This window comes from Nicotiana tomentosiformis, chromosome 6 (genome assembly GCF_000390325.3).
Source record: "Nicotiana tomentosiformis chromosome 6, ASM39032v3, whole genome shotgun sequence".
Lineage (NCBI taxonomy): Eukaryota > Viridiplantae > Streptophyta > Magnoliopsida > Solanales > Solanaceae > Nicotiana > Nicotiana tomentosiformis.
The window spans coordinates 145,956,243-145,979,343 of NC_090817.1; the positions used below are offsets into that span (position 1 = coordinate 145,956,243).

At 38.5% G+C, this 23,101-nt stretch overlaps 1 protein-coding gene, 1 long non-coding RNA gene and 1 pseudogene across 3 annotated transcripts; 1 reads left to right on the top strand and 2 right to left on the bottom strand.

Annotated features, from left to right (window-relative positions):
• Positions 1–10,594: 10,594 nt before the first annotated feature.
• Positions 10,595–12,851, bottom strand: LOC104108668 (uncharacterized). The gene is made up of 2 exons (XR_689077.4): positions 12,048–12,851; positions 10,595–10,903 (listed from the first exon to the last, which is right to left on the bottom strand). It is a non-coding gene; the product is annotated as an uncharacterized lncRNA (long non-coding RNA).
• Positions 12,852–17,231: 4,380 nt separating this feature from the next.
• Positions 17,232–22,862, bottom strand: LOC104107478 (uncharacterized). Of its 2 annotated transcripts, none has more exons than XM_033659037.2 (3): positions 22,728–22,862; positions 22,534–22,639; positions 17,232–17,682 (listed from the first exon to the last, which is right to left on the bottom strand). In XM_033659037.2, coding segments are annotated over exons 1-3 (432 nt in total). In that variant the 5' UTR covers positions 22,729–22,862; the 3' UTR covers positions 17,232–17,357. The 2 variants fall into 2 exon arrangements, with proteins under 2 accessions (XP_033514928.1, XP_009614596.1); XM_009616301.4 differs by having other exon boundaries at positions 22,534–22,659; positions 22,728–22,857.
• LOC138893455 (uncharacterized) lies at positions 19,810–21,149 on the top strand (annotated as a pseudogene).
• Positions 22,863–23,101: the final 239 nt, after the last annotated feature.

Consider the following 23,101-nt stretch of genomic DNA (forward strand, 5'->3'; position numbering starts at 1 on the left):
ACACGACACGTCCTCGAAGCCATCCACGAAGTCCATTGTGGAGCCCATTCCGGCAATCATGCTTTGATCAGATGCCTCATATGAGCAAGGTATTACTGCACACCATGAAAATAGAGGCCGCGGACTTCGTGAGAAAATGTGAGCAATGCCAAAAGTATGCCCCAATGATTCACCAAGCAGGCGAACACCTCCACTCGGTCACCTCACCTTGGTCTTTTATCAAATAAGGGATGGACATCGTGGGCCCCCTCCCATCAAGGTGAGGTAACGTATGATTCCTTTTGGTTTTAACTGACTATTTCTCTAAGTGGGTGGAAGCATGAGTGTTCGTCCAAATACGTGAACAGGAAGTGATCACCTTTCTATGGACAAACATCATATGCCGGTTCGGCCTCTCCAAAGAGATCAGCTGCGATAACGGATCCCAATTCACGGGGAAGAAGGTCGTTGAATATTTTGAGAAGTGGCATATCAAAAGAATACTTTCGACGCCATACCACCCCGCGGGCAACTGGCAATCGGAGTCCTCCAGATTAGTCTATACTGAACATCATGAAGAATAAACTCGAAGATGCCAAGGGACTATGGCCGTAAATATTACCAGAGGTATTGTGGGCCTACCGAACAATGCCAAATATAAGCACAAGATAGACGCCCTACTCTTTAGTCGATGGGACTGATGCAGTAATACCGGTTGAGGTCGGGGAGCCCAGTCTGAGATACTCCCACGAGAGCAGACCAAAGAACGATGAAAGCAGAAGTCAAGAACTCGACGAAGTCGAAGAACGAAGAGACATGGCCTACATAAGAATAATTGCCCAAAAACAACAAGCAGAACGCTACTACAACAAGAAGGCGAAGGTCAGGCCGCTCAAAGTCGGGGACTACATAATTAAAGCTAAAACACAAGCATGCAAAAACCCACGGGAATGCAAACTAAGGACAAATTGGGACGCCCCGTACAAAATCACAGCAACAGCGAACAAAGGGTCATTCCAACTGGAAACAATGGAAGGAAAGCTACTACCAAACAACTGAATATTACCCACCTCAAGTACTTTAACTTCTAAGAGATAAAGTGTCCCCCAAGTCGTATTCTTTTTCCCCTCACTTGATTTTTGTCCCAATTAGGTTTTCTCAAGGAGGTTTTTAACGAGGCGACGAAGGGGACACTTCAAGTCAAAGTACGCAAAGACGGAGGCATAGGACGGTCAGTTCATTGCTCGGCCTCTCAAGCCTTCTCCAGGTCGACCAATGAAGGGACTAAATAGGTCGGGACTAGGACTGAAACATCAGCAAACGCCCGAAAATTTGTAAATTTCTCCAAGTGTATGAACAAAGCAACAATGCATGAAATTTATTCCTATTTCTCCAAAGGCACAACCAAGGCAACAATCTTAAAGTTTACGACGTCGACAAAGTCCGCACCTAGAAGCATATCTTTCTAAACGTAGGTTACGTTCGACCTTGTTCGAATTAGCACCTACTAGCCCTCGGCCACAATTAAATGTAGGTTATGTTCGACCTTGCTCGAACTAACACCTACTGACCCTCAGCCACAATTAAACGTAGGTTATGTTCGACCTTGTTCGAACTAGCACCTATTAGCCCTCGGCCATAATTAAACGTAGCTTATGTTCGACCTTGCTCGAACTAACACCTACTGGACCTAGTTCATAATTAAACGTAGGTTAGGCTCGACCTTGATCGAACTAACACTTACTGGCCCTCAGCCATAAATAAACGTAAGATATGTTCGACCTTGCTAGAACTAACGCCTACTGGCCATCGGCCATAATTAAACGTAAGTTATGTTTGACCTTGCTCGAACTAACGCCTACTAGCCCTCGGCCATAATTAAATGAAGGTTATGTTCGACCTTGCTCGAACTAACACCCACTGGCCCTCGGCCATAATTGAACATAGGTGATGTTTGACCTTGTTCGAACTACCACCTACCAGCCCTCGGCCATAATTAAATGTAAGTTATGTTTGACCTTGTTCGAACTAACAGCTATTGGCCCTCAGCCATAATTAAACATGCGTTATGTTCGACCTTGTTTGAACTAACGCCTGCCGATCCTCCGCGATGAATAAACATAGGATATGTTTGACCTTATTCGAACTAAGTGATTACAGCCAAAAAATACAAGTACGAACCACAGGAAGAATTTGATACTTAGAACATCTTTACAAAAGCTCATGAAGACTCCACCAACTACACACAAATATATATAGAAAAGACAAAAACAATAACTACTAGCCACCGCCTTTATCACCTGCAGCATCCTCGCCGACCTGTCCTTCAACTACGTCACCCTCTCAACCTTCAACACCCTCGCCATCACCGTCTTCGCCCTCAGAATATGCAATCTACATCTTCGTTCCCCTCGCCCTCACCGGCCTCTGGCGTAGCGGGATCATACCCGCAAGCGACTCGAGCTTCACAAGCCTTGACATTAGAATCTTCAAGGGCGGCCTCAAAGACAGATCCTGCCGCATGCAAATCTCGGAACACATCCAACTGGGCCTCTTTATGAATCCACTCCTCGTATAATTCTCGAGAAACATTAGGAAAGTCCGAAGTATGAGAAGAGGACGATTGCGCCAGTAATTAGGCCTTCTCGATCTCGAGGGCAGCAACTCGGTCGCTGAGGTCAGAATTCTCTTTCTCCAACTTTCTGATCTCATCAAATCGTTCCTCTTTTAACCTTGTCGTTTCCAAGTCGTTCTCCCGCTTAGAACGGAGGGTCTGAATCACCACCTCAAGGGCCTCCGTTCCCCCGACCGCGCTAACTCCGCCATATCCATCTCGCTCTACTTCTCGGTTATCTCACCATGAAGAACCTCCATCTGCAGGCGACACTCATCCAATTGCCTGCGTAACTCGATCACCTACGTCTGAAGGTCGTCGCACTGAACCTCCAAGGCCCTACTGACCTCGAGCTCTTCTTCTTTATTTCTCAACGTCTCCTCAAGGAAAATGCACTTCTCGATGACCTTTACCAGCTCGTCATCTTTTTGCTTCAGCTCGTCCCGAAGGGTCCGCAAATTGCCGCATTCGCCAAAATGCATGCGGATTTCCCGATACTCAAAGTATTTGTGCTGAAGTTTTTTTAAGATAGCTTTGCGCCTCTCCTCCCTTGGGGCGCTTTTGATTTCTAAGATTACGATCTCCAATCACAAAAAGAAAGAGAGTCAAACACGAGAACGCCTATGCTGACGAGAACAAAGCACTAAAACAAAGACCAAAAATATGAAAAAAACAGACAAGGAAAAGAAGCCTTGAAAAGTTTACCCTGAGAGAGAGGCCGGCTATGCTTCTCGATAAGGTAGCGTCATCCAACTCTGCCAGGGTTTCACCTTCTACATCGTAACAAAGGGGATCGAGGGCAGGGACCACGTTCTCCGTGTTTTTTAGCAGGACACGATCTATGGGAATCGCGATGGTCTGCGTAGACCCCTCCATTATCACTTTGAGCTAAGTAAATCCCTCTTCCACCATCCTCAGATCTGCAGCGTCAAGGTCTGAGCGCGTCTCATAGCCATCCTCGGCCACGACTTTGTCTTTCCTATTAGCCAGCGAAGAAGCACCGTCAGCTGGTCGCGAAGTCGATGGCCCATCTTGCCACGAAGTATGAAAGACCCTTGCAGACGGCCCTTTGGCTTCTGTCATCGTAGAAGGAAGGGATACGCCCTCTACGGCCTCAGCCAATATCGGGACCTCAGACGCCGGCCCAACGTCGTCGTCAAGTACTACGGTCATTGTGGTCGCCATATCGCGGATGATAAGATCATCCATCACAGAGTCTACAGCCCAGGCAACCCCATCACCAACATCCACTGACCTTCTCTTGCGGGGTACCAAATTCCCGTCACTCGGCGACGATTCCTCTTCCTCATCCACAAGACGGAATAAAGGTGAAGCCGGAAGCTCCGCTACCAAAATATTTGCAGGCGGAGAACAAACCGATGCAGAGGCAGCGGTATGTGGGGCCAAAAACCGAGAAGACGTAGCAGCGGTCGAGGAGGGAACAGAAACGGGGGAGCGAGTAGGCCTTGCCATGGCCGTAGGGGGGATAGACGCCGAAGAGGAGGCAACTTTCCTCTTACGGAACGCGGGAGGGGAAGTTTTCGACCTCCTCGAAGATCCTCGGGCTCGAAAAGAAAGAATCCAAAAAGGTTATCACTATCAGCAAAAGCAAACTATAAGAAATAGGCAACTAAGAGACCAAAACAAAATAGAGAAAAATAGACAAGCTCACCGGTCAAGGGAGGGATAGGCCCAAACTTCTTAAAAAAAAGTCGGCCACTCGCGAATCCCTACGATATAAGGGAGAACCCAGCCAACCCAATCAGAAATATCCTCGACCAAAGGAGGGGGCTTAGTCTTGGCTGCATAAGAAGGAAACAAAAGTTCAAAACCCACGACTAGAACGAGCAAATCAAATGTTTTCAATGAAGAAGGGTTAGACGCTTACGAGTATGATTTCACGTCTCGGTTCTAACGGAGAAAAAATTGGGCCAGAATTGTCGGCTCGCCTTATTATCCATCTTCATCACCAGGAACTTGCCCCCTCGATGACGAAGGTTTAACATTGTCCCCCTATAGAAACTAGGGGCGAAGAGATGCATCAAATGCTGAAGGGTGATCTCGACCCCGGCCAATTTCACCAATTTTGTTTAACCCATTATTATACAAACTTAACTCTTTTAGCCGAAAGTCATACTTTTTGGTCAAACAAATTTATTATAAAATGCATTTTTTGATAGGGTGAAACTCTACCATGCATGTTCTGCTTCTTTTATGATAAATCATATTACAGCAACAACTGCCAATTTCTTGCTAATCTGAAACATGGGAAAATATCATAGCATGCTTCAAATGATCTTTTTTCCCTAATCACATTTTTGAAACATGAGAAGTTGTATTGAATCTATTGTTTTGGTGTCGTGTTTCATTTCGGGTGAATTGGAATTAGTTGAAGATGCTGAAACCCTTTTACAGTTCATAGCAAATCTTTTGGGCTTTTTACTTTTAGCTCGGTCCAGAAACTAATTACATTCGTTAGTCGAAAAAGTGTATAAAATTTGCATAATTTTTGTATATAACATAGAGAATATATATATATATATATACAAAAAAAAAAAAAATTGACTATTGTTTGAGAGCGGCTATACAGTGTCATTTTCCCAAATCTTTTTGGATGGACGGTAGACTTCTGTTTTGCAATTTTGGGTGTAATCACAACACTTTCTTAGTGCTTTTCTTTTTACATCAATATTTTTTAACTTTTTAAAAAAAAACATCTTTTGGGACTTCACAAAATGCAAAATGTGTACCATAAATTGGTAAATAAGGAATATCACTTCCTGATGATTGTAGTTAACTAGCTATACATACACCTCCATTTCAGTTATACTTCATTTCCTCCTTTGCATGTACATTTTCTAGTCATGTCAGGCAACTGAAGGCCCAGTATTTGTTGCTAACTTAGTCGTTCTGTTTCCTGTGTTTCCACCGTAGGGCATACAAATTTTATTAAAATTAAATCCATAAAATAATTTAGATTATATTTTAAATTCAAGATATATTTGTCCAAATAAATATTATAGGATAATATAATTGGATTAATTATATAAGTCCAATATATATGGATAAAATAAATAAGTCTTAATTCATTGGGCTAAAGTGATTAGCCCACTTCCTTAAGCTCAAGATGTCATCTTCCTAGAGGCCCAGTTTGGTACCACGTATCAAATGATGTGGCACGCCAAGTCAAACGAAAGATCCAATAGGATCGTGCCACGTGTCAAAATGACAAAGCATGCCAAGCCAAATTAAAAGACCAATGAAACTGTGCCACGTGTGCAAGTGACATGTTCTGACCAATCAAATGCGGCCTTATCACACTTCAATTTGATTGGTCGAAAAAAGTTTGTTCTTATTATAACTCTTCCCTTCCACAACTATAAATAGGGGTCTTCATAACTCAGAAAAGACACCAGAAGTTATAACAAGAAGCAAGAAAGAGCTCGTGGATCAAACGCTATAAATTCCTCCATAAGTTTCAAGCTTCAATCATTCAAGTTCAAGTTCAACAAATCGAGTTCAAGCTCAAGAACGAATAAAAAATCAAGTTCAAGCTCAAGAACGAAGAACAAATCAAGATTCAAGGAGTATGAGTTCAAATCAAAGTTCGTGCTAGTTGAATTCAAGATCATCGTTCGTGACAACAAATATAGGTTCAAGATCAAGCTCAAAGGCGCTTGAATTTATTTACTATTGAAAAGAAAAATCAGAGGGATCATACAGATTGTGACACTCAAATATTTGAAATCAAATACTACGATTGTTGCGATATTTTTCGGTCTTGACTTTATTTTCTCGATGCAATTTATTGTCCACAAATTCTGGCACGCCCAATGGGACAATCTCTACCTCTCATCTCAACTTTTCAATCACCAAAGTTCAAGAACATTGAAATGGCTTCAAAGAAAATCAATTTCACTTCAACTTCCATCAAAGATGCTAATTCCAGGTTCTATGCTGATGTGAAAAGCATCCTCGATGTTACTTTTGGAAGCTTTGGACCATTTACGAGGAGTAAAGCAAGCTCGTTAGGACAACAAGTACCCCAAGTGTTGTCCGCCTCAATCCCTGTTTTCGGATCTTCATCCTCAAAAGGAGAAAGATCTTCCACAAACGCACCCGAAGAAGGAAGCGATGTTGCTGAAAAGATCAAGAAAACTCTTGTTGTGCTTGACCTCTCCGGATCCAAGCACTCTGATGTGAAGGAAAGTGAGGATGCTCCAAGTGATGGATCCTCCCCACTTACACCACATAGCGTGAGCCAATCGAGGATCAATCTGTGTGACCATCCATGCTACTCTCCATCGTCCACGACAATCATGCAAGCCATGGTGACAAACATTTCATCTGTGGAGGAGCAGTTGGCAAACTTGACGGAAGCAATCACTGGCTTGACCAAGTGCATGCAAAATCAAGATGCTAGAATCGACAAGCTAACAGATAGGGTGGGAATCTTGATGGAATAAGAATCCACCCACGCACCTGGCAAGCTCCCAGAAGTTTCAGAGAGTGATTCTCCCCCAAGACAAGTAGTATCCACTAAGGCTATCCCTGTCTCATCTGACGGGATGATTCCAATCGATCAACTGAAGGAGTTCATTGAAGGAATCATTAAGAACAAGTATGAAGTTGTTGCTAAGTCCTCCCTTACATACGCAAAGCCGTACACTGCAAGGATCGATATGTTGAAAATGCATATTGGCTATCAACCTCCAAAGTTTCAACAGTTTGATGGTAAAGGCAATCCAAAGCAACATGTGGCGCACTTTGTTGAGATATGCAACAACACTGGGACTTATGAAGATTGTCTCGTCAAATAGTTTGTCCGCTCGCTAAAAGAAAATGCTTTTGATTAGTATACAGACCTCGAGGCGGGATCTATTGATAGTTGGGATCAACTAGAGCAAGAGTTCGTCAATCGCTTTTATAGCACAAGGCGCACTGTGAGCATGGTGGAACTCACAAATACTCGTCAACGGAAGGGTGAACCAGTTATATACTTTATCAATCGTTGGACGAATGCAAGCCTCAACTGTAAAGACATGCTTAGTGAAGCTTCTGGCATAGAGATGTGCATCCAAGGCATGCATTGGGGATTGCGCTACATCTTGCAAGGTTCAAGGAGTACAAGTTCAAATCAAAGTTCGTGCTAGTTGAATTCAAGATTATCGTTTGTGACAACAGATATAGGTTCAAGATCAAACTCAAAGGCCCTTGAATTTATTTACTATTGAAAAGAAGAATCAGAGAGATCATAGAAATTGTGACACTCAAATATTTGAAATCAAATACTACGATTGTTACGATATTTTCGATCTTGACTTTATTTTCTCGACGCAATTTATTGTCCACGCCCACTATTCAATAGCCAATATGTCCTTTTCTCCAAATATTTAGTCCCTAGATCAATACAAGGATCTACTGAAAAAGGATGAATATGTTACTAAGGAATTAGAAGTGGCCAAAGATGAAAGGGGTCAGGTATTATTAATTTCAATGCTGCAATTTGCACTTATGTTAATATAATTTCACCCTTATAATCCTGGAAGTCAGAATATAAATCAAGTGAAATTGTCACTCTACTTGGTGCGGCGCAGTAGCATGCTATGAGAAGGGAGGGTATTAGCCTATGGTGCGGTCCCTTCCCTCTTTCCCTTCGTTGGTGTAGTCTTCGTATGACGTATAGATCACGGGTTCAAGCCATGTAAGCAGTCATTAATGTTTGCATTAAGGTATGTTGTCTACGTTACACCCTTTATAGTGCGGCCTTTCCCTAAACCCTGCATGAGCACGAGATGCCTTGTGCACTAGGCTGTCTTTCTTTTTTTAGGAAAGGAGCAAATGTTGACTACCATATCTTCCACACCTTTTTTTCGAAGGGATCGGAAGTTTTTTCAATTAAAGTGACATTAATCGAAAAGGAATTATTTATTCATATCAGAATCGCCACTTGAAATAATTTATGGTGTCCAAGTCACAAGTTTATTTTAAATCCCAAATCAAAAAAATTTGACTCTATTTTAAAGTCTGTTAAACCAGAAGACCGGGTAAGAAATTTTGTTAACCCGGGAGAAGGTGTGAGGCACTCTCGAGTTTCGTGGTTTTAGCACGGTCGCTCAACTATTAATAATTGGCCTAATTATTTGATTTATTACCCGTTTTAAACCTATTGTGCATTTTAACTTTCTAACCGCTTTTAATAGAATTTTAATTGCTTTTAGGATTTATGGAATTTATTTAAATAAGTCACGATGTCGCACACTTATTGTTTTTGTACACATTGCGAATCGCGTCACGTGAAACGCACCCGCGATTTACAACATGTTTATTATTATTATCATTTGAAGTTATGGTCAAGTCGCGTGAAACGCGCACTTGAGTTGGGATTTACGTATCATGACTATGCCATGGGAACCATACCCATAGTCACGATGATTTATTATTAATCGCGCCCAAAGCAAGCTACGATGTATGTGACTTATTTCCTAATCTAATTTGAGATTAACGCAAGGCCAAGAGTTTATGGAAATTAATAGTTTGTTAAATAAATAACTGATCATTATGAATAGTCAAAGAATTAGCACATTTGATTCAAACAATTGCTCGCACTAGTTCCATATACTGGTTCATTATCACGTTAGAGCCTACATATTTGGGCAATGTTTTAATTAGGCTAATGAGATGAAGCAGCACGGTATAAAATATCCATTCCCAAAAATTTCGACAAGTCTAGATGGGGCTGAATGGTTCATACTTTCACACAAGCAACAGAATATAATGTTGGACTATCAATCAATTCATTCAAACAAATTTCAATGGGTTAACTCTAAGGCCCAATGACTTAGAGTATCCAAGCTTGTTTAAACAATCTCAAAGGGGGATTTGCATCTATACCCAGTTTTTGGATCACATTTTAACCTATACCCGCTTTGCAAAAAAACAAATCGGGTAACTTCAGGCATATGAGCCTGAAGTAGCAAAAATTTATGTCTGAAGTTTGAACTTCAGAATGTTTTGCCTGAAGTGTAGCCTTATCAAAGTAAAATTTCAGATATTTTTGCCTGAAATTTGGCCTGACTTGCAAAGGCAATCGCGCAAACTTCAGTTCATAGTACAATGAAAAATTTCAGTTCAATAATTGCTGAACTTCAGCAATTTTGGCTGAAGTTTTTGTTTTGTAATTGCTGAACTTCAGCATTCTAAGAGCTGAAGTTTGTTTAGTATCTGCTGAACTTCAGCATTTTAGTAGCTGAAGTTTGTTTAGTATTTGCTGAACTTCAGCTCCTAGAGGATACACTTCAGTTCAATAATTACTAAACTTCAACAATTTTGGCTGAAATTTTTGTTTTGTAATTGTTGAATTTCAGCATTCTAGGAACTAAAGTTTGTTTAGTATCGGCTGAACTTCAGCATTTTAGGAGCTAAAGTTTATTTAGTATTTGCTGAACTTCAGCTCCTAGAGGATGCACTTCAGTTCAATAATTGCTGAACTTCAGCAATTTTGGCTGAAATTTTTGTTTTGCAATTGTTAAACTTCAGCATTTTAGGAGCTGAAGTTTGTTTAGTATTTGCTCAACTTCAGCTCCTATAGGATGCACTTCAGTGCTTGGGTCCTTTTGGGTAATATTCCAAGCAGTCAACTTGAACTTCCCGTCGTCCATCCTCATACCAGGAAGGAAGGTATCAGTGGGTTCATTAAAACTTTGCCATAGTGGCTTCCCTGACCATTCATCAATTAAACCAAGTTTCCTGAATCCAAGAGCTTCGCTTTATGTGAAGAATAATAATATGAATAATAATATCATCTAGAGGAAAGAATAATGTCACCCGAAGGAGGAGAAAGAGGCCTAAAGTTGTTTAAAAAGTGGGTACAAGTTAAAACTTTTTTAAAAAGTGGGTATAGGTTAAATGGGGGCGACCAAATAGGGCGCCCCGTGCAATTTTTACAACCTCAACTGGGCCACTTTATCAATCTGGCCCAAATTCACTTTGGCCACTTAATAACACAACCCACAAAATCAAATACCATATAGTACATTTACAATACAATTGCCATGAAACTTGACCCGAAAATAATACAAAACTGCATTGGAATTCAATTTACATATTCAAACTAAACTATGACTTATTCGATACAGCATGACCATTCTACACTAATAGCCAATTGCTTTACACTAATAATCAAAGCAGAGCTCAAAATTTCTATTCCATTTCTTCAAATTCCCTCAATGAGACACTTGTTCTATAACTTGTTCAAGTATACCTTTCCTTCTCAATCTGATTTTTAATTCACAATCACAAAGCATAAACCTGTTAATGTTGAACCACAGAACCTCTGAGTAATTCCAGAATCATATGAGCTCAGTTGATTTTAATGTCATGCTTTAAACTTAGTCAACTTTTAACATCAAGAGTTGCATAAGACAAGCTAAAAATCAGACTCATTATGAAACTAGATTTGTCATTCGAATAACATGCTAGAACAGCTCGATCAAAGATAGACTAACCAAATAGTTGAATACAAACACAGAGAATAAGATATGAACACAGCAAGTCATTCAATTCTTCATTAACTCATTTAAAAGAGTTACAAAGAGAGTTTCAACATACCTAATAGCAGGAAAAGGAAAAGCAGCAGAACACAGCAGTAGAAACAGTAACAAGTTCAGCAATTAAACCAACAGCTCCACAATTTGCATACCACTCGAAATCCCAGCAAGATTGAAGCAAACTAGTAAAAAATGGAAGGAAAAGCAACTTTGAAATCCTTTTTTTTTCTTTTGTTTTCTGTATCTAATTTTGAATCTCAAAGAAAAGAAATCAGTGTAAAATGAAGAAAGAAAGGAATGTCAAGCTTCTGCCGAGAATTAGTGTGTAAAACCAGTCTAAAAAATGAAGAAAAGAGTGTGAATTTCAGAGAGTGTTTTTGTGTCTGTCTATTCAGAATTCAGAGACCGTAAAATGAGAGGAGATGAGGTCTTTATATAGAGAGTGAGAATTTGGTTATGTGCACAGAAAAATCAGAGAATAATTCTGGAATGTCAGTCCCTAAAATTTAGGAAAAAACATCTTTTCTAACAGAAAATGGACAGCTGTTGTACAGCTGTCTATCCAGATATTCCCCATATTTTTTTTAACCATTTAACTCCTGAAATTAACCTTCTAGAAACAAAAGCTCTCAATTGAACCTAGGCTAAGCGACCCTGCCCGGATTGGCCCAAACAAAGCGGGCTTGACTTCAACGAAAACCACACTGGAAACAAAAATCAAAAAGGTGCAACAATCATATCCTATTCCTAATTAAGGAATTAACTAAACATGTTTTCCAATTAAACTAACAGATTTATAAATTAATCTAAATATCATGCAATCAAAAAATTGAAATTCTATAACTAATCTGAAATTAAACCATTAGAGCAAAAGAAAGAAGAAGAGGAGAGAAGAGAAGAACTACCGGCACTGAAACGGGCACGTGAATGCTCTGACCGGCTATGGGTAAATCGACCGGATTCCAGCGACTTCGAAGTGACCCAAAATTAGTGTCAATCTATTGTTTTGGGTTGAAGAACAATCGATTAGCACAAATTTTTGGTCAATCAAGTCAAAAAATCCGAGAAAATCAAAAGGGAGGCGGATTAGGGTTTTCCGGCCTTCTTACATTTGAAATTGAAGAAGATTGGTGGGGATTTTGGGGAAATTGGTGATGGATTAGGGTTGAGGGGAAGATGGTGGTTATGGAGTGAAGATTTGGGGAGGTTTGGGGTGGTGCCGCCACCATAGGCGATTTCCGGCGGCGGCAGAAGGTGGCTGGTTAGAGAGATGAGAGAGATAAGGGAGATGGGGGAACTAAGGCGTCTCTAGGGTTTGGGGAGGGGTCTGTTTGGACATATTTAAGGGAAAGGGATGGGGAGTTCGGGGTCGTTGGATTAAGTTTGATGAAGGGCTGGTATTAGCTTGACGCCGAAACGGCGTCGTTTGGTCTTGGGTGAGACTGGACCGGATCCATGTGGGTCTGGGCTGAGCGAATTTGAGCAATTGTTTGGGCCATTTGGCCCAGCAAGAATGCTTCCTTCAATTTTTGCCTTCACCTTGTTTTTTAAATGGCCACTCTTAATTAAATCCTATATCAAACTTAATTTACAAAATTAACCTATTCATTTGTTTTAATTCAAAATTAAGCTAATTACATATTGAATTAACTAATTGACTAATTAACTACAAATGTAAAAAGAAAAGAAGAATAGCTAAATGTAATTTGTGATTTTTATATTTTAACAATGCAATTAATGTGTGATTACATCCTAAACATGCAATTAAATCTAAAATGCACAAGTAAAAGATAAAAAAATATTTTTTGATGATATTTAGGATTTTTTAAAAAATATTTCTAAATATGCATGAATGCAACTAAATGCAAATAAATGCAAATAAATATCCTAAAAATTCTATAAAAATTAGAAAAAGTCTATTTTTGTGGATTTTGTAGGAGTATTTTTTGTGAGGAAAAAATCATGCTCACAATATCTTTATCCTTCTTTTTACGGTGTTTATGTTGAGGTTTTTATTTTTAAGATGAAATATTCTTAAAATGAGGGTGAATGGGAAATGGAGGGAAAATGAAATTTTGAGTAAAATTTTAAGTTTCCCTCTTGACAATGAGACATTGTCCCATATTGGAAGAGGAAGACATTTTTGGTGGGTATATATATAATTGCTCTTCTTGTAGCTCTTAAAGAGTTAAGAAGAAAGCAAGCCTCGCGCCGTCGTCGTCGTCGTCGCTCGCTCGGCTCGGCTTCGGCTACGGCTACGGCAATATTGGCGGGAATAACAATCTTAAGGAATTTAATATTAATTTCTGTATTTGTATTATTCTTATTATTCTGCAAACTAAAACCTTTGTGGTTTGTGTACTCCCGTTTTGGAGAGTTAAGCCTTCGTGGCGTTTTGTTGGATATTAAAATCTACGTGATTTTTACTCCAGTTTGAAAACGTGTATTAAACGTTTGTTTGTGTCATTCTTTTACAGAAAAAATGATGACTGAAAGCGAAAACCAAGTTGTTCCGATGGTAACTGCCAACGCATCGACAAGTCGAACACCGGCGTTGGCACCGGCAGAAAAATCCGAAAAAATTTCCGGGATTGATTTCAAGCGCTGGCAGCAGAAGATGTTCTTCTACTTAACTACGTTATGTCTACAGAAGTTCATCAAGGAAGATGTTCCTGATCTGCCAGATAAAACTCCAGATAATGAACGCTTTCTCGTGATTGAAGCGTGGAAGCATTCTGATTTTTTATGCAAGACGTAGTAAACGTCAAAGAACGTCTACTTCATTTGGACCAGATTTTGTGACTTTCTTATTGGAGAATGAGTCTCAAACATTTAAAGAAGCTATGACTTCTTCGGAATCATTGTTTTGGAAAGAGGCAGTCAATAGTGAAATAGAATCCATATTGAACAACCATACATGGGAATTGGTTGATCTTCCTCCTGGAAATAAACCTTTGGGTTCTAAATAGATTTTTAAGAGAAAAATCAAAGATGATGGCACTATTGATAAATTCAAGGCAAGGCTCGTAGTCAAAGGGTATAGACAACGAGAAGGTCTAGACTACTTTGATACATACTCTCCAGTTACAAGAATTACGTCCATACGAATGTTGGTAGCATTAGCTGCAGTGTATGGTCTTGAAATTCATCAAATGGATGTTAAGACTGCCTTCTTGAATGGAGAGTTGGAGGAAGAAATTTACATGGAACAACCTGAAGGGTTTGTGGTTCCAGGTAAAGAAAAGAAGGTATGTAGACTTGTTAAGTCTCTTTACGGACTAAAACAAGCACCCAAACAATGGCATGCGAAATTTGACCAAACAATGTTGTCAAATGGTTTTAAGATAAATGAATGTGATAATGTGTGTACATTAAAAATGTTCCAAATCACATAGTCATTGTTTGCCTATATGTGGATGATATGCTGATAATGAGTAATAACATTGCCAACATAAATGCTACTAAGCGTATGCTCAATAGCAAGTTTGATATGAAAGACTTGGGAGTTGCTGATTTAATTCTGGGAATTAAGATCCATAAGACTCCTCAAGGTCTGGCATTGTCACAATCTCATTATATTAAGACAGTACTTGAAAAATTCAAGCACTTGGGCTTTAAAGTTGCAAAGACTCCAATTGACGTGAATCTTGCATTAGCAAAGAACAAAGGCCAAAGCATATCACAATTGGATTATGCTCGTGTATTGGGATGCTTAATGTATATCATGAATTGTACACGACCAGATATAGCTTGTGCTATAAGTAAACTGAGTCGATATACGAGCAATCCAGGCCAATCTCATTGGATGGCAATGAAACGAGTTTTGGGATATTTAGAACATACCCAGAACTTTGAATTGCACTACAGTAATTTTCCTGCGGTGATTGAGGGATACTGTGATGCAAATTGGATCACCGGTTCAACTGATTCTAAGTCCACGAGTGGATATGTATTCACTATTGGTGGAGGAGCGGTATCTTGGAAGTCGTCCAAACAAACATGTATTGCCCGCTCTACAATGGAGGCTGAATTCATAGCCTTAGATAAAGCCGGTGAAGAAGCTGAATGGCTCCGGAATTTCTTGGAAGACATTCCATTTTGGCCCAAACCGTTGGCACCAATATGCATACATTGTGATAGTCAAGCGGCAATTGGAAGGGCTGGGAGCGTTATGTATAACGGTAAATCTCGTCATATACGACGAAGACATAAAACCGTTAGGCAATTACTCTCTAGAGGAATTATCACGATTAACTATGTAAAGTCAAGTGATAATGTGTCGGATCCACTTACAAAAGGCCTAACTAGAGAGGTAGTTGAGAAATCATCAAGGGGAATGGGGCTATGGCCGAGAACAAGTCATTGTGGTGGTAACTCTACCTAGAAGACTGGAGATCCCAAGATCTAGGTTCAAGGAGATCAAACAAAGTCATTAATGACGGTTCAACATTGTCAAATAAAATTTTAGTCCGTTCTCATGATGAGACAATGTTCAGTACCAAGGATAAAGCATTAAGGCTTTTTAATGATTTCTAAATTTGATACGGGGTATATCAAATAGTGTATCTACAGGATGATACGTTTAGGAATCACCTATGTAAGTGTGAAGTTTTAGCCGCTTCAAGGAGAACTTTGTAAGGCCAGTTCTCTACGCACTTATGAAACCAGGCGGTGTTCATGGCTGAAACGAACACAACAATGAGAACCAAAGACGGTTAAGGGTTGATTGTGTGACTTATGGTTGTCTAGGTATACACCAAAGATCGACGGTTCAAAGATATCAAATCTACCGATTGACCGAGTATATCCGACATAAGTTTACTACGGAAAGTTCAAAGGGAAACCTACTTATCCAGATGCGATTAATCCTTACTTGTAAATCACACAGTTTTTCCATGCATACTTCCGTGATATAGCCATTCCCCATTCATGTGGAGGATTGTTGAGGTTTTTGTTTTTAAGATGAAATATTCTTAAAATGAGGGTGAATGGAAAATGGAGGGAAAATGAAATTTTGAGTAAAATTTTAAGTTTCCCTCTTGACAATGAGACATTGTCCCATATTGGAAGAGGAAGACATTTTTGGTGGGTATATATATAATTGCTCTTCTTGTAGCTCTTAAAGAGTTAAGAAGAAAGCAAGCCTCGCGCCGTCGTCGTCGTCGCTCGGCTCGGCTTCGGCTTCGGCTTCGGCTTCGGCTTCGGCTTCGGCTTCGGCTTCGGTCAAATGATCGATTGATTGATTAATTTTTTGGACCAAATTTATTTGTTAATAGTAAATATTAACGTAAGATTATCCGCATTTATAACGGATATTTTCCAATTCGTGTATTGACCATTTGGCAGCCGCCTAATGCTCTTCCCACCATGAAGTGCTTGCTCCACAAACATGTAATGCTTGCTCCACCATGGAGGGTGGACGTTTGGTCTTGCTGCTATATATATGTGCAGCAGATGTTGAAGAAAGACACTCAACACACAACATACAATTCGCTCAACAAATTGGCTATACATTGCACTCCTTCCTCTCAGCATTTTCATACGATTTTCTGAGTATATACTCCTTCGTTCTGCATTATTTTTAACTTCAAACAAAGCAACTGTAAGTGTGATTTGCTACCGAACTTTGTGTTCGCTGAAACACTGGGGTTTGAAGTACCGTTACACCAGTGTGTTATTCGTTTTATCCTGGGAGGAAATAATCCATTACCTTGGGTACTAGGAGGGGATTAAATTCCTTAAGGAAACACTGTGAATTCAGTGAGCTCGAATTTATTATTGTTCATAACGTTAACTTATATTTTGCAGAATTATTATTTACAAATACAGCAATATTGGCGGGAATAACAGTTTGAAGTCTGCAATCTGCATTTTCTGTTTGCAGGTATGAATTGTTTAAAGCTTTCAATCTTATATCTGGAAAAATTGACCCGATATACAAGCAATTCTCACAAAGAGCAATACACATCCTCTTGTTGGGACAGCATAATTTAACTTAGATAATGAAGATGAACCATTTTTACACGTTATTAAGTATACTGCTGTGCCCCCAACATAGCGTTTCCTATCTCCTTTAATTAGGTCTATAATTGGTACGCAGTAATAACATTTAGTATGAACAGTGAAAGCCACACAACTCACACCAAAAACAAAAGCTAACAAAAGATTAACCACATTAACAGTCACTTAAAAACAATCAAACAGAAGCTACTCCATTAATTGCAGGCTTCATTAGCTTCAGATAACCGTTGAGCCAAAACAGTAGCAGACTTTTCAGAAACCAAAGCTTGAATGAGCATAGTCTTTACTTCCCAAGCGCTGTATGGATAGTTCTTTCTAGCATATGAATTCAACAATGCTGCAGTCGATTGCTTCACTAATCTTGCAAATATATTGTCTCTATCATCGTTTCTTCCCGCAGCTTCTAGGAGTGTAAGATCGTACCTGTATCGCTCGTATGCCCTCGATCCGAATACTTTTGATACTGTTGACATTTGCGGCACCATCTTCGGCCATGACTCTCTCCTGCTGCTCCAATACCTGCGCAACAGCAGCAAATTAGTAACAGCTTTATTAGTTGGTGGATTATTTTGGAAAAGATGCAGCTTTTTCATAGCCTTTACTACGGCTCCATGAAAAAATCCTCCAACCTCAAGTGAAACAGGGGTTTAACAAAGGGCAGCCCGATGCACTAAGCTTCCACTATGCGCGGAGTCCGAGGAAGGGCAAGACTACAAGGGTCTATTGTACGCGACCTTACCTTGAATAATTCTGTAAGAGACTGTTTCCATGGCTCGAACCCGTGACCTCTCGGTCACATGGCAGCAACTTTACCAGTTACGCCAAATTTAGGAAAACTTACTTGTATCCAATGTTTAAACTTACTTGTACCCAATGTCTACATAGGCCCAACGGATACATGACACCCCAGGGGCGGAGCCGGAGTGTGGGATGCGGGTTCGGACGGAATCTGGTACTTTTGTTCAAATCATATATTTGTCTTATGAAATCCATTGAATGAATATGTATAAACTATTAATAAGGGCTTCTCCAACGCCAACTGCATTTGCTATAATGCAGGTGATTTTCGGAGTAATTGGTCTCCAACGCTGCTGCATTTTTGGCTGCAAAATGGGGATGAATACAGTCACTCCAAATTTGGAGTGACGATATTCATCTCCTCCATTACTATTCTCTATTACTTTATTTTTTTTATTATTTAACTCTTTTAATTTATCTCTTTATATATACCTAAATATGTTTATGTAATATCTTTATAATATTAATTTTACATCTTAACTTTGGCATATAATTTTGATAAATTGATTTTCGTGCATTTATTATTTTTATGTAAAATTGTAAGTTAATTTTCGTGCATTTTGATCTCGACCGTCGAGTGGCTTTCATCCTAATCTCAATTGTCCGATGGATTTCATCCATATTCTTATTTTATCTTCAGAAAAAATTATCTCTACACATTATTCAATGTGTAGACAACTCAGCAGACACAATAATTTAGTAGATGAGAATATGATAGATTTTATTTTGATCTCAACCGTCGAGTGGATTTCGTCCTAATCTCAACTGTCCAATGGATTTCATCTGTATTCCTATTTTATCTTTAGAAAAAATATCTCTACACATTATTCAATGTGTGGACAACTCATCAGACACAATAATTTAGTATATGAGAAAATGATAGATTTTATTTTGATCTCAGCCGTCAAGTGGATTTCGTCCTAATCTCAATCGTCCGATGATTTCATCTTTATTCCTATTTTATCTTTAGAAAAAATATCTCTACACATTAGACAACTCAGCAGACACAATAATTTAGTAGATGAGAATAAGATGGATTTTATTTTGATCCCAGCCGTCACTCAACCGTCCGATGGATTTCATCCTTATTCTTATTTTATCTTTAGAAAAAAAAATCTCTACACACTATTCAATCTGTAGACACTCAGCAGACACAATAATTTAGTAGATGAGAATATGATAGATTTTATCTTTATCTCAGCCGACGAGTGGATTTCGTCTTAATCTCAACCGTCCGGTAGATTTCATTCTTATTCCTATTTTATCTTTAGAAAAAATTTTCACTCGATAAAAATGAACACCATTTAGGAAAATCATACTCTTTCATCCAATTCATTTCTAAATAAATTAAATATTATTGTTGTCGTCTTCTGAAAATTAATTTCTATAGGGGAGGTTCATCTAATAATAATGATGATTCAAATTACTCACCATCATCATCATCACCTTTAATTTCCGATAATGAAGCTGAGATGCAATTGTGCATGGGGATTTTATTTTGATCCCAGCCATCAAGTGGATTTCGTCATAATCTCAACCGTCTGATGGATTTCATCCTTATTCTTATTTTATCTTTAGAAAAAAAATCTCTGCACACTATTCAATGTGTAGACAACTCAGCAGACACAATAATTTAGTAAATGAGAATAGGATAGATTTTATCTTGATCTCAGCCGTGGAGTGAATTTCGTCCTAGTCTCAACCGTCCGGTAGATTTCATCCTTATTCCTATTTTATCTTTAGAAAAAAATTTCACTCGATAAAAATGAACACCATTTAGGAAAATCATATTCTTCCATCCAATTCATTTCTAAATAAATTAAATATTATTGTTGTCGTCTTCTGAAAATGAATTTCTATAGGGGAGGTTCATCTAATAATAATGATGATTCAAATTACTCATCATCATCATCGTCACCTTTAATTTTTGATAATGAAGCTGAGATGCAATTGTGCATGCAAGTAAATTAGATGAACAATTATGTGTTGCAGTGTTTGGAAGAAAATCAAAATAATGATCCTACAGAGTTGGCTTCGTTCCAGGTCATTTGGTAATCAATCGAGATCGTGAAAGTGTTGATAATAATTTATTTCTCGATTATTTTTCAGATAATCCCCGCTTTAATGAGGGACAATTTCGTCGTAGATATCGGATGTCCCGGAATTTGTTCCTTCGAATTGTTGATGCAATTAAAGGTCATGATATGTACTTCGAACAACGCGTTGATGAGGTGGGTAGATTTGGATTATCTACTCTACAAAAAATTACAGTCGTGTTTAGAATGTTGGCATACGGTGTGCCAACAGGATGCCACTGACGAATATGTGAAAATTGAAGAGTCAACTGCATTTGAAAGCATGAAGAGATTTTGCCGAGCTATCGTAGAGGTTTTTGGCGAGCAGTAATTGAGATCACCAACAGCTAACGATGTTGCAAGGCAGAAGCACATCGGTGAACAGCGTGGTTTTCCAGGAATGTTAGGCAGTCTAGACTACATGCATTGGAGATGGAAAAATTGTCCAACAGCATGGGCTGGACAATATGCAGATCGTAGTGGATCCCCATCAATAATTTGTGAAGTTGTAGCTGATTATAACCTTTGGATATGGCATGCATATTCTGGTATGCCCGACACCAATAATGACATTAATTTTTAGAGTCATCACATTTGTTTTTCGATCTTGCTGCAGGTATTGCTCCTCCCGCCCATTATGTTATTCAAAGAAAAGAATATGATATGGATTATTATTTAGCTGACGATATATATCCAAAATGGTCAACCCTTGTGCAAACTATTCGTGACCCACGTTCACCACAAAAGGAATATTTCGCGATGAAACATGAATCATGTCGAAAAGATGTTGAACGTGCATTCAGAGTTTTGCAAGCTCGTTTTGCAATTGTTGTGGAACCATCACGTTTTTGGAGAAAAGAAGTGCTACATGATATAATAACTACATGTATTATACTGCACAATATGATAATCGAGGATGAGCGTAATCTTAATGCACCAATTCAAGATGATTGGAAATGTCCACCTCCGACAGTAGAAATGGTAGTAGATGAAAATCACTGATTTGAATAATTTTTAGCTCGACACAAAAGAATTAAGGACAAAGATACTCATTTTGCACTTCGTAATGCATTAATAGATCATTTATGGGAGCATACTAGAGGTGGAAGTTGAATATTTATATAGTATTTAATCTGAATTTTACCATAATATAATATGTATTTAATTATCTTGTATCTTAATGATTTCACTTTTATTTGAATTATCCGTTAATATATATATAATCTATACTATTTCTTTACAAATTATATTATTTAAAAATTTATGGTATAAAATAATTTTATATTAAATGGTTATATAAAAAAGAAATATAAATTATATGTAAAAAAGAAAAAAAAAATTTAATAGAAATAAGAAAATAAAATTTAAATAAAATATAATAATATAATATTGAAGAGAGAGAAGAAAATAAAATGAAATATTCTTTTTTGATGTAAAAAATGGAGTGATTGTTGAAGTAACTTTACTCCATTTTGGTGGAGAAAATGGAAGCAATGGTTGAAAATGGCCTAAAGAATGCACTAACTTAAAAGAATTACAATCCCACATGTAAGGTTAAAATTTTGGCTCTGCCTTTCACTACAAAAAAATAGTCTATTTGCGGAGGTTTTATTACAGGGTTATTATTAACCTCCCCAAATTGTATCTAACTAAGGGGGTCTTATTAACCTTTGCACTAAAATTCAATTTGCGGTGTTTAGAATTTCCGCTAGCCTTAAAAAAAAAAAGGCGCTAACAATAGAATATTTCCTTTATTTTTATCTACTCACCTAGACTCTTATTAGTAAACCATAAATAGCTAATACTGCACTACTCTCACTTTAAATTATGCCTTATCATGGTACATTTGTATAATTCGGGATAAACACCGGCAGGGGCGAAGCCACAGTGTAGCAAGGGTGGTCAACTGACCACCCTTCGTCGGAAAATGCCGGAAAATTAACACTGTGTATATAGGTAAAATTTTGGATTTACATGCATATAATACATATTGAACACCCTTAAAACAATAAAGAATCATAGCTCAGTGGCAAAGGGTGGTCAAGAGGGCCTCATGGTCGCGGGTTCGAGCTTCACTCTCCACAATTTTTATTTTTCTTGTTCAAGTTTGAACACCCTTGAAATATTTTCTAGCTTCGCCACTGAACACCGGATATAGGTAAGTTTTACCAAGAGCTTATATATATACACAATAGGATAAAATTGTTGTCAGCCTAACTAACAACAATCACGCCTCAATTTTCTACTAATTGAGGTCGACCAAGAATTTTGTCACTCCATTTTAAGCTCATTTAGTCTAATAATTAGATAGGATAAATTTAACTCACCCACACCACTAGGTAAGCGTAAGGTCTACGTCCGCACTATACTCCCCGACCCCACACTCGTGGGAATATAATGGGCTTGTTGTTCCAAAATCCCAACTGAGATTTTTTTTTTTTTTTTTTTGGAAAATAAAAGAGAGAAAATTAGTAGAAAGTGAAGAGAAGAGTCTTACTGAGGAGTGCATCTCCCTCTGTTTCTGGTGTATACAAATCCAGGTCTGAACTGTTGAGCAGATACAGTCAAATCTCCCAAGTAGCAATAGTAAGTGACTAATAGCACTGAAAGAGCCAACCGATTTCTGAACATAAGAAAATTAGCCATTTTCTTTTCAGCAAATTTTACCTGAAACTAATTATAAGCACCTACTTGTGTACAATGGTTGGATCTGAAAAACTCATTTCCTTCTTGGTCATCCTCGAAACTGCTGCAAATTTTGAAATTATATCTTCTTTATTGAAACTATCGCTTTCACTATTGTCAGTTTGCAAATCTAACCCCCCCCCCCCCCCTCCCTTCTTCTTTTTTACTTTATTTGTACTATCTACTTGGGACATATATTATATCATGGGTCATGTGATGCAAGGTGTTTGTGTCTACTGTCTAGCAAATGGCAGTCCCACGTGGCTTTATATCTTCCTGTTTCAACTTCGAATCTCTTCTCTTTTCAGGTGACCGTTGTGCCTATGTGTAATTTGGAATTTTTTTCTATTTTTACCTCGCGCAAGAAACTATTTATATTC

Coding starts and splice junctions, on each gene's coding strand:
- LOC104107478 (XM_009616301.4), bottom strand. CDS start 22,774: ATGACCAAGAAGGAAATGAGTTTTTCAGATCCAACCATTGTACACAA. Junction 22,660..22,727: donor GATCCAACCATTGTACACAA/GTAGGTGCTTAT, acceptor TCTTATGTTCAG/AAATCGGTTGGCTCTTTCAG. Junction 17,683..22,533: donor AGAGGGAGATGCACTCCTCA/GTAAGACTCTTC, acceptor GCTGTTGCGCAG/GTATTGGAGCAGCAGGAGAG.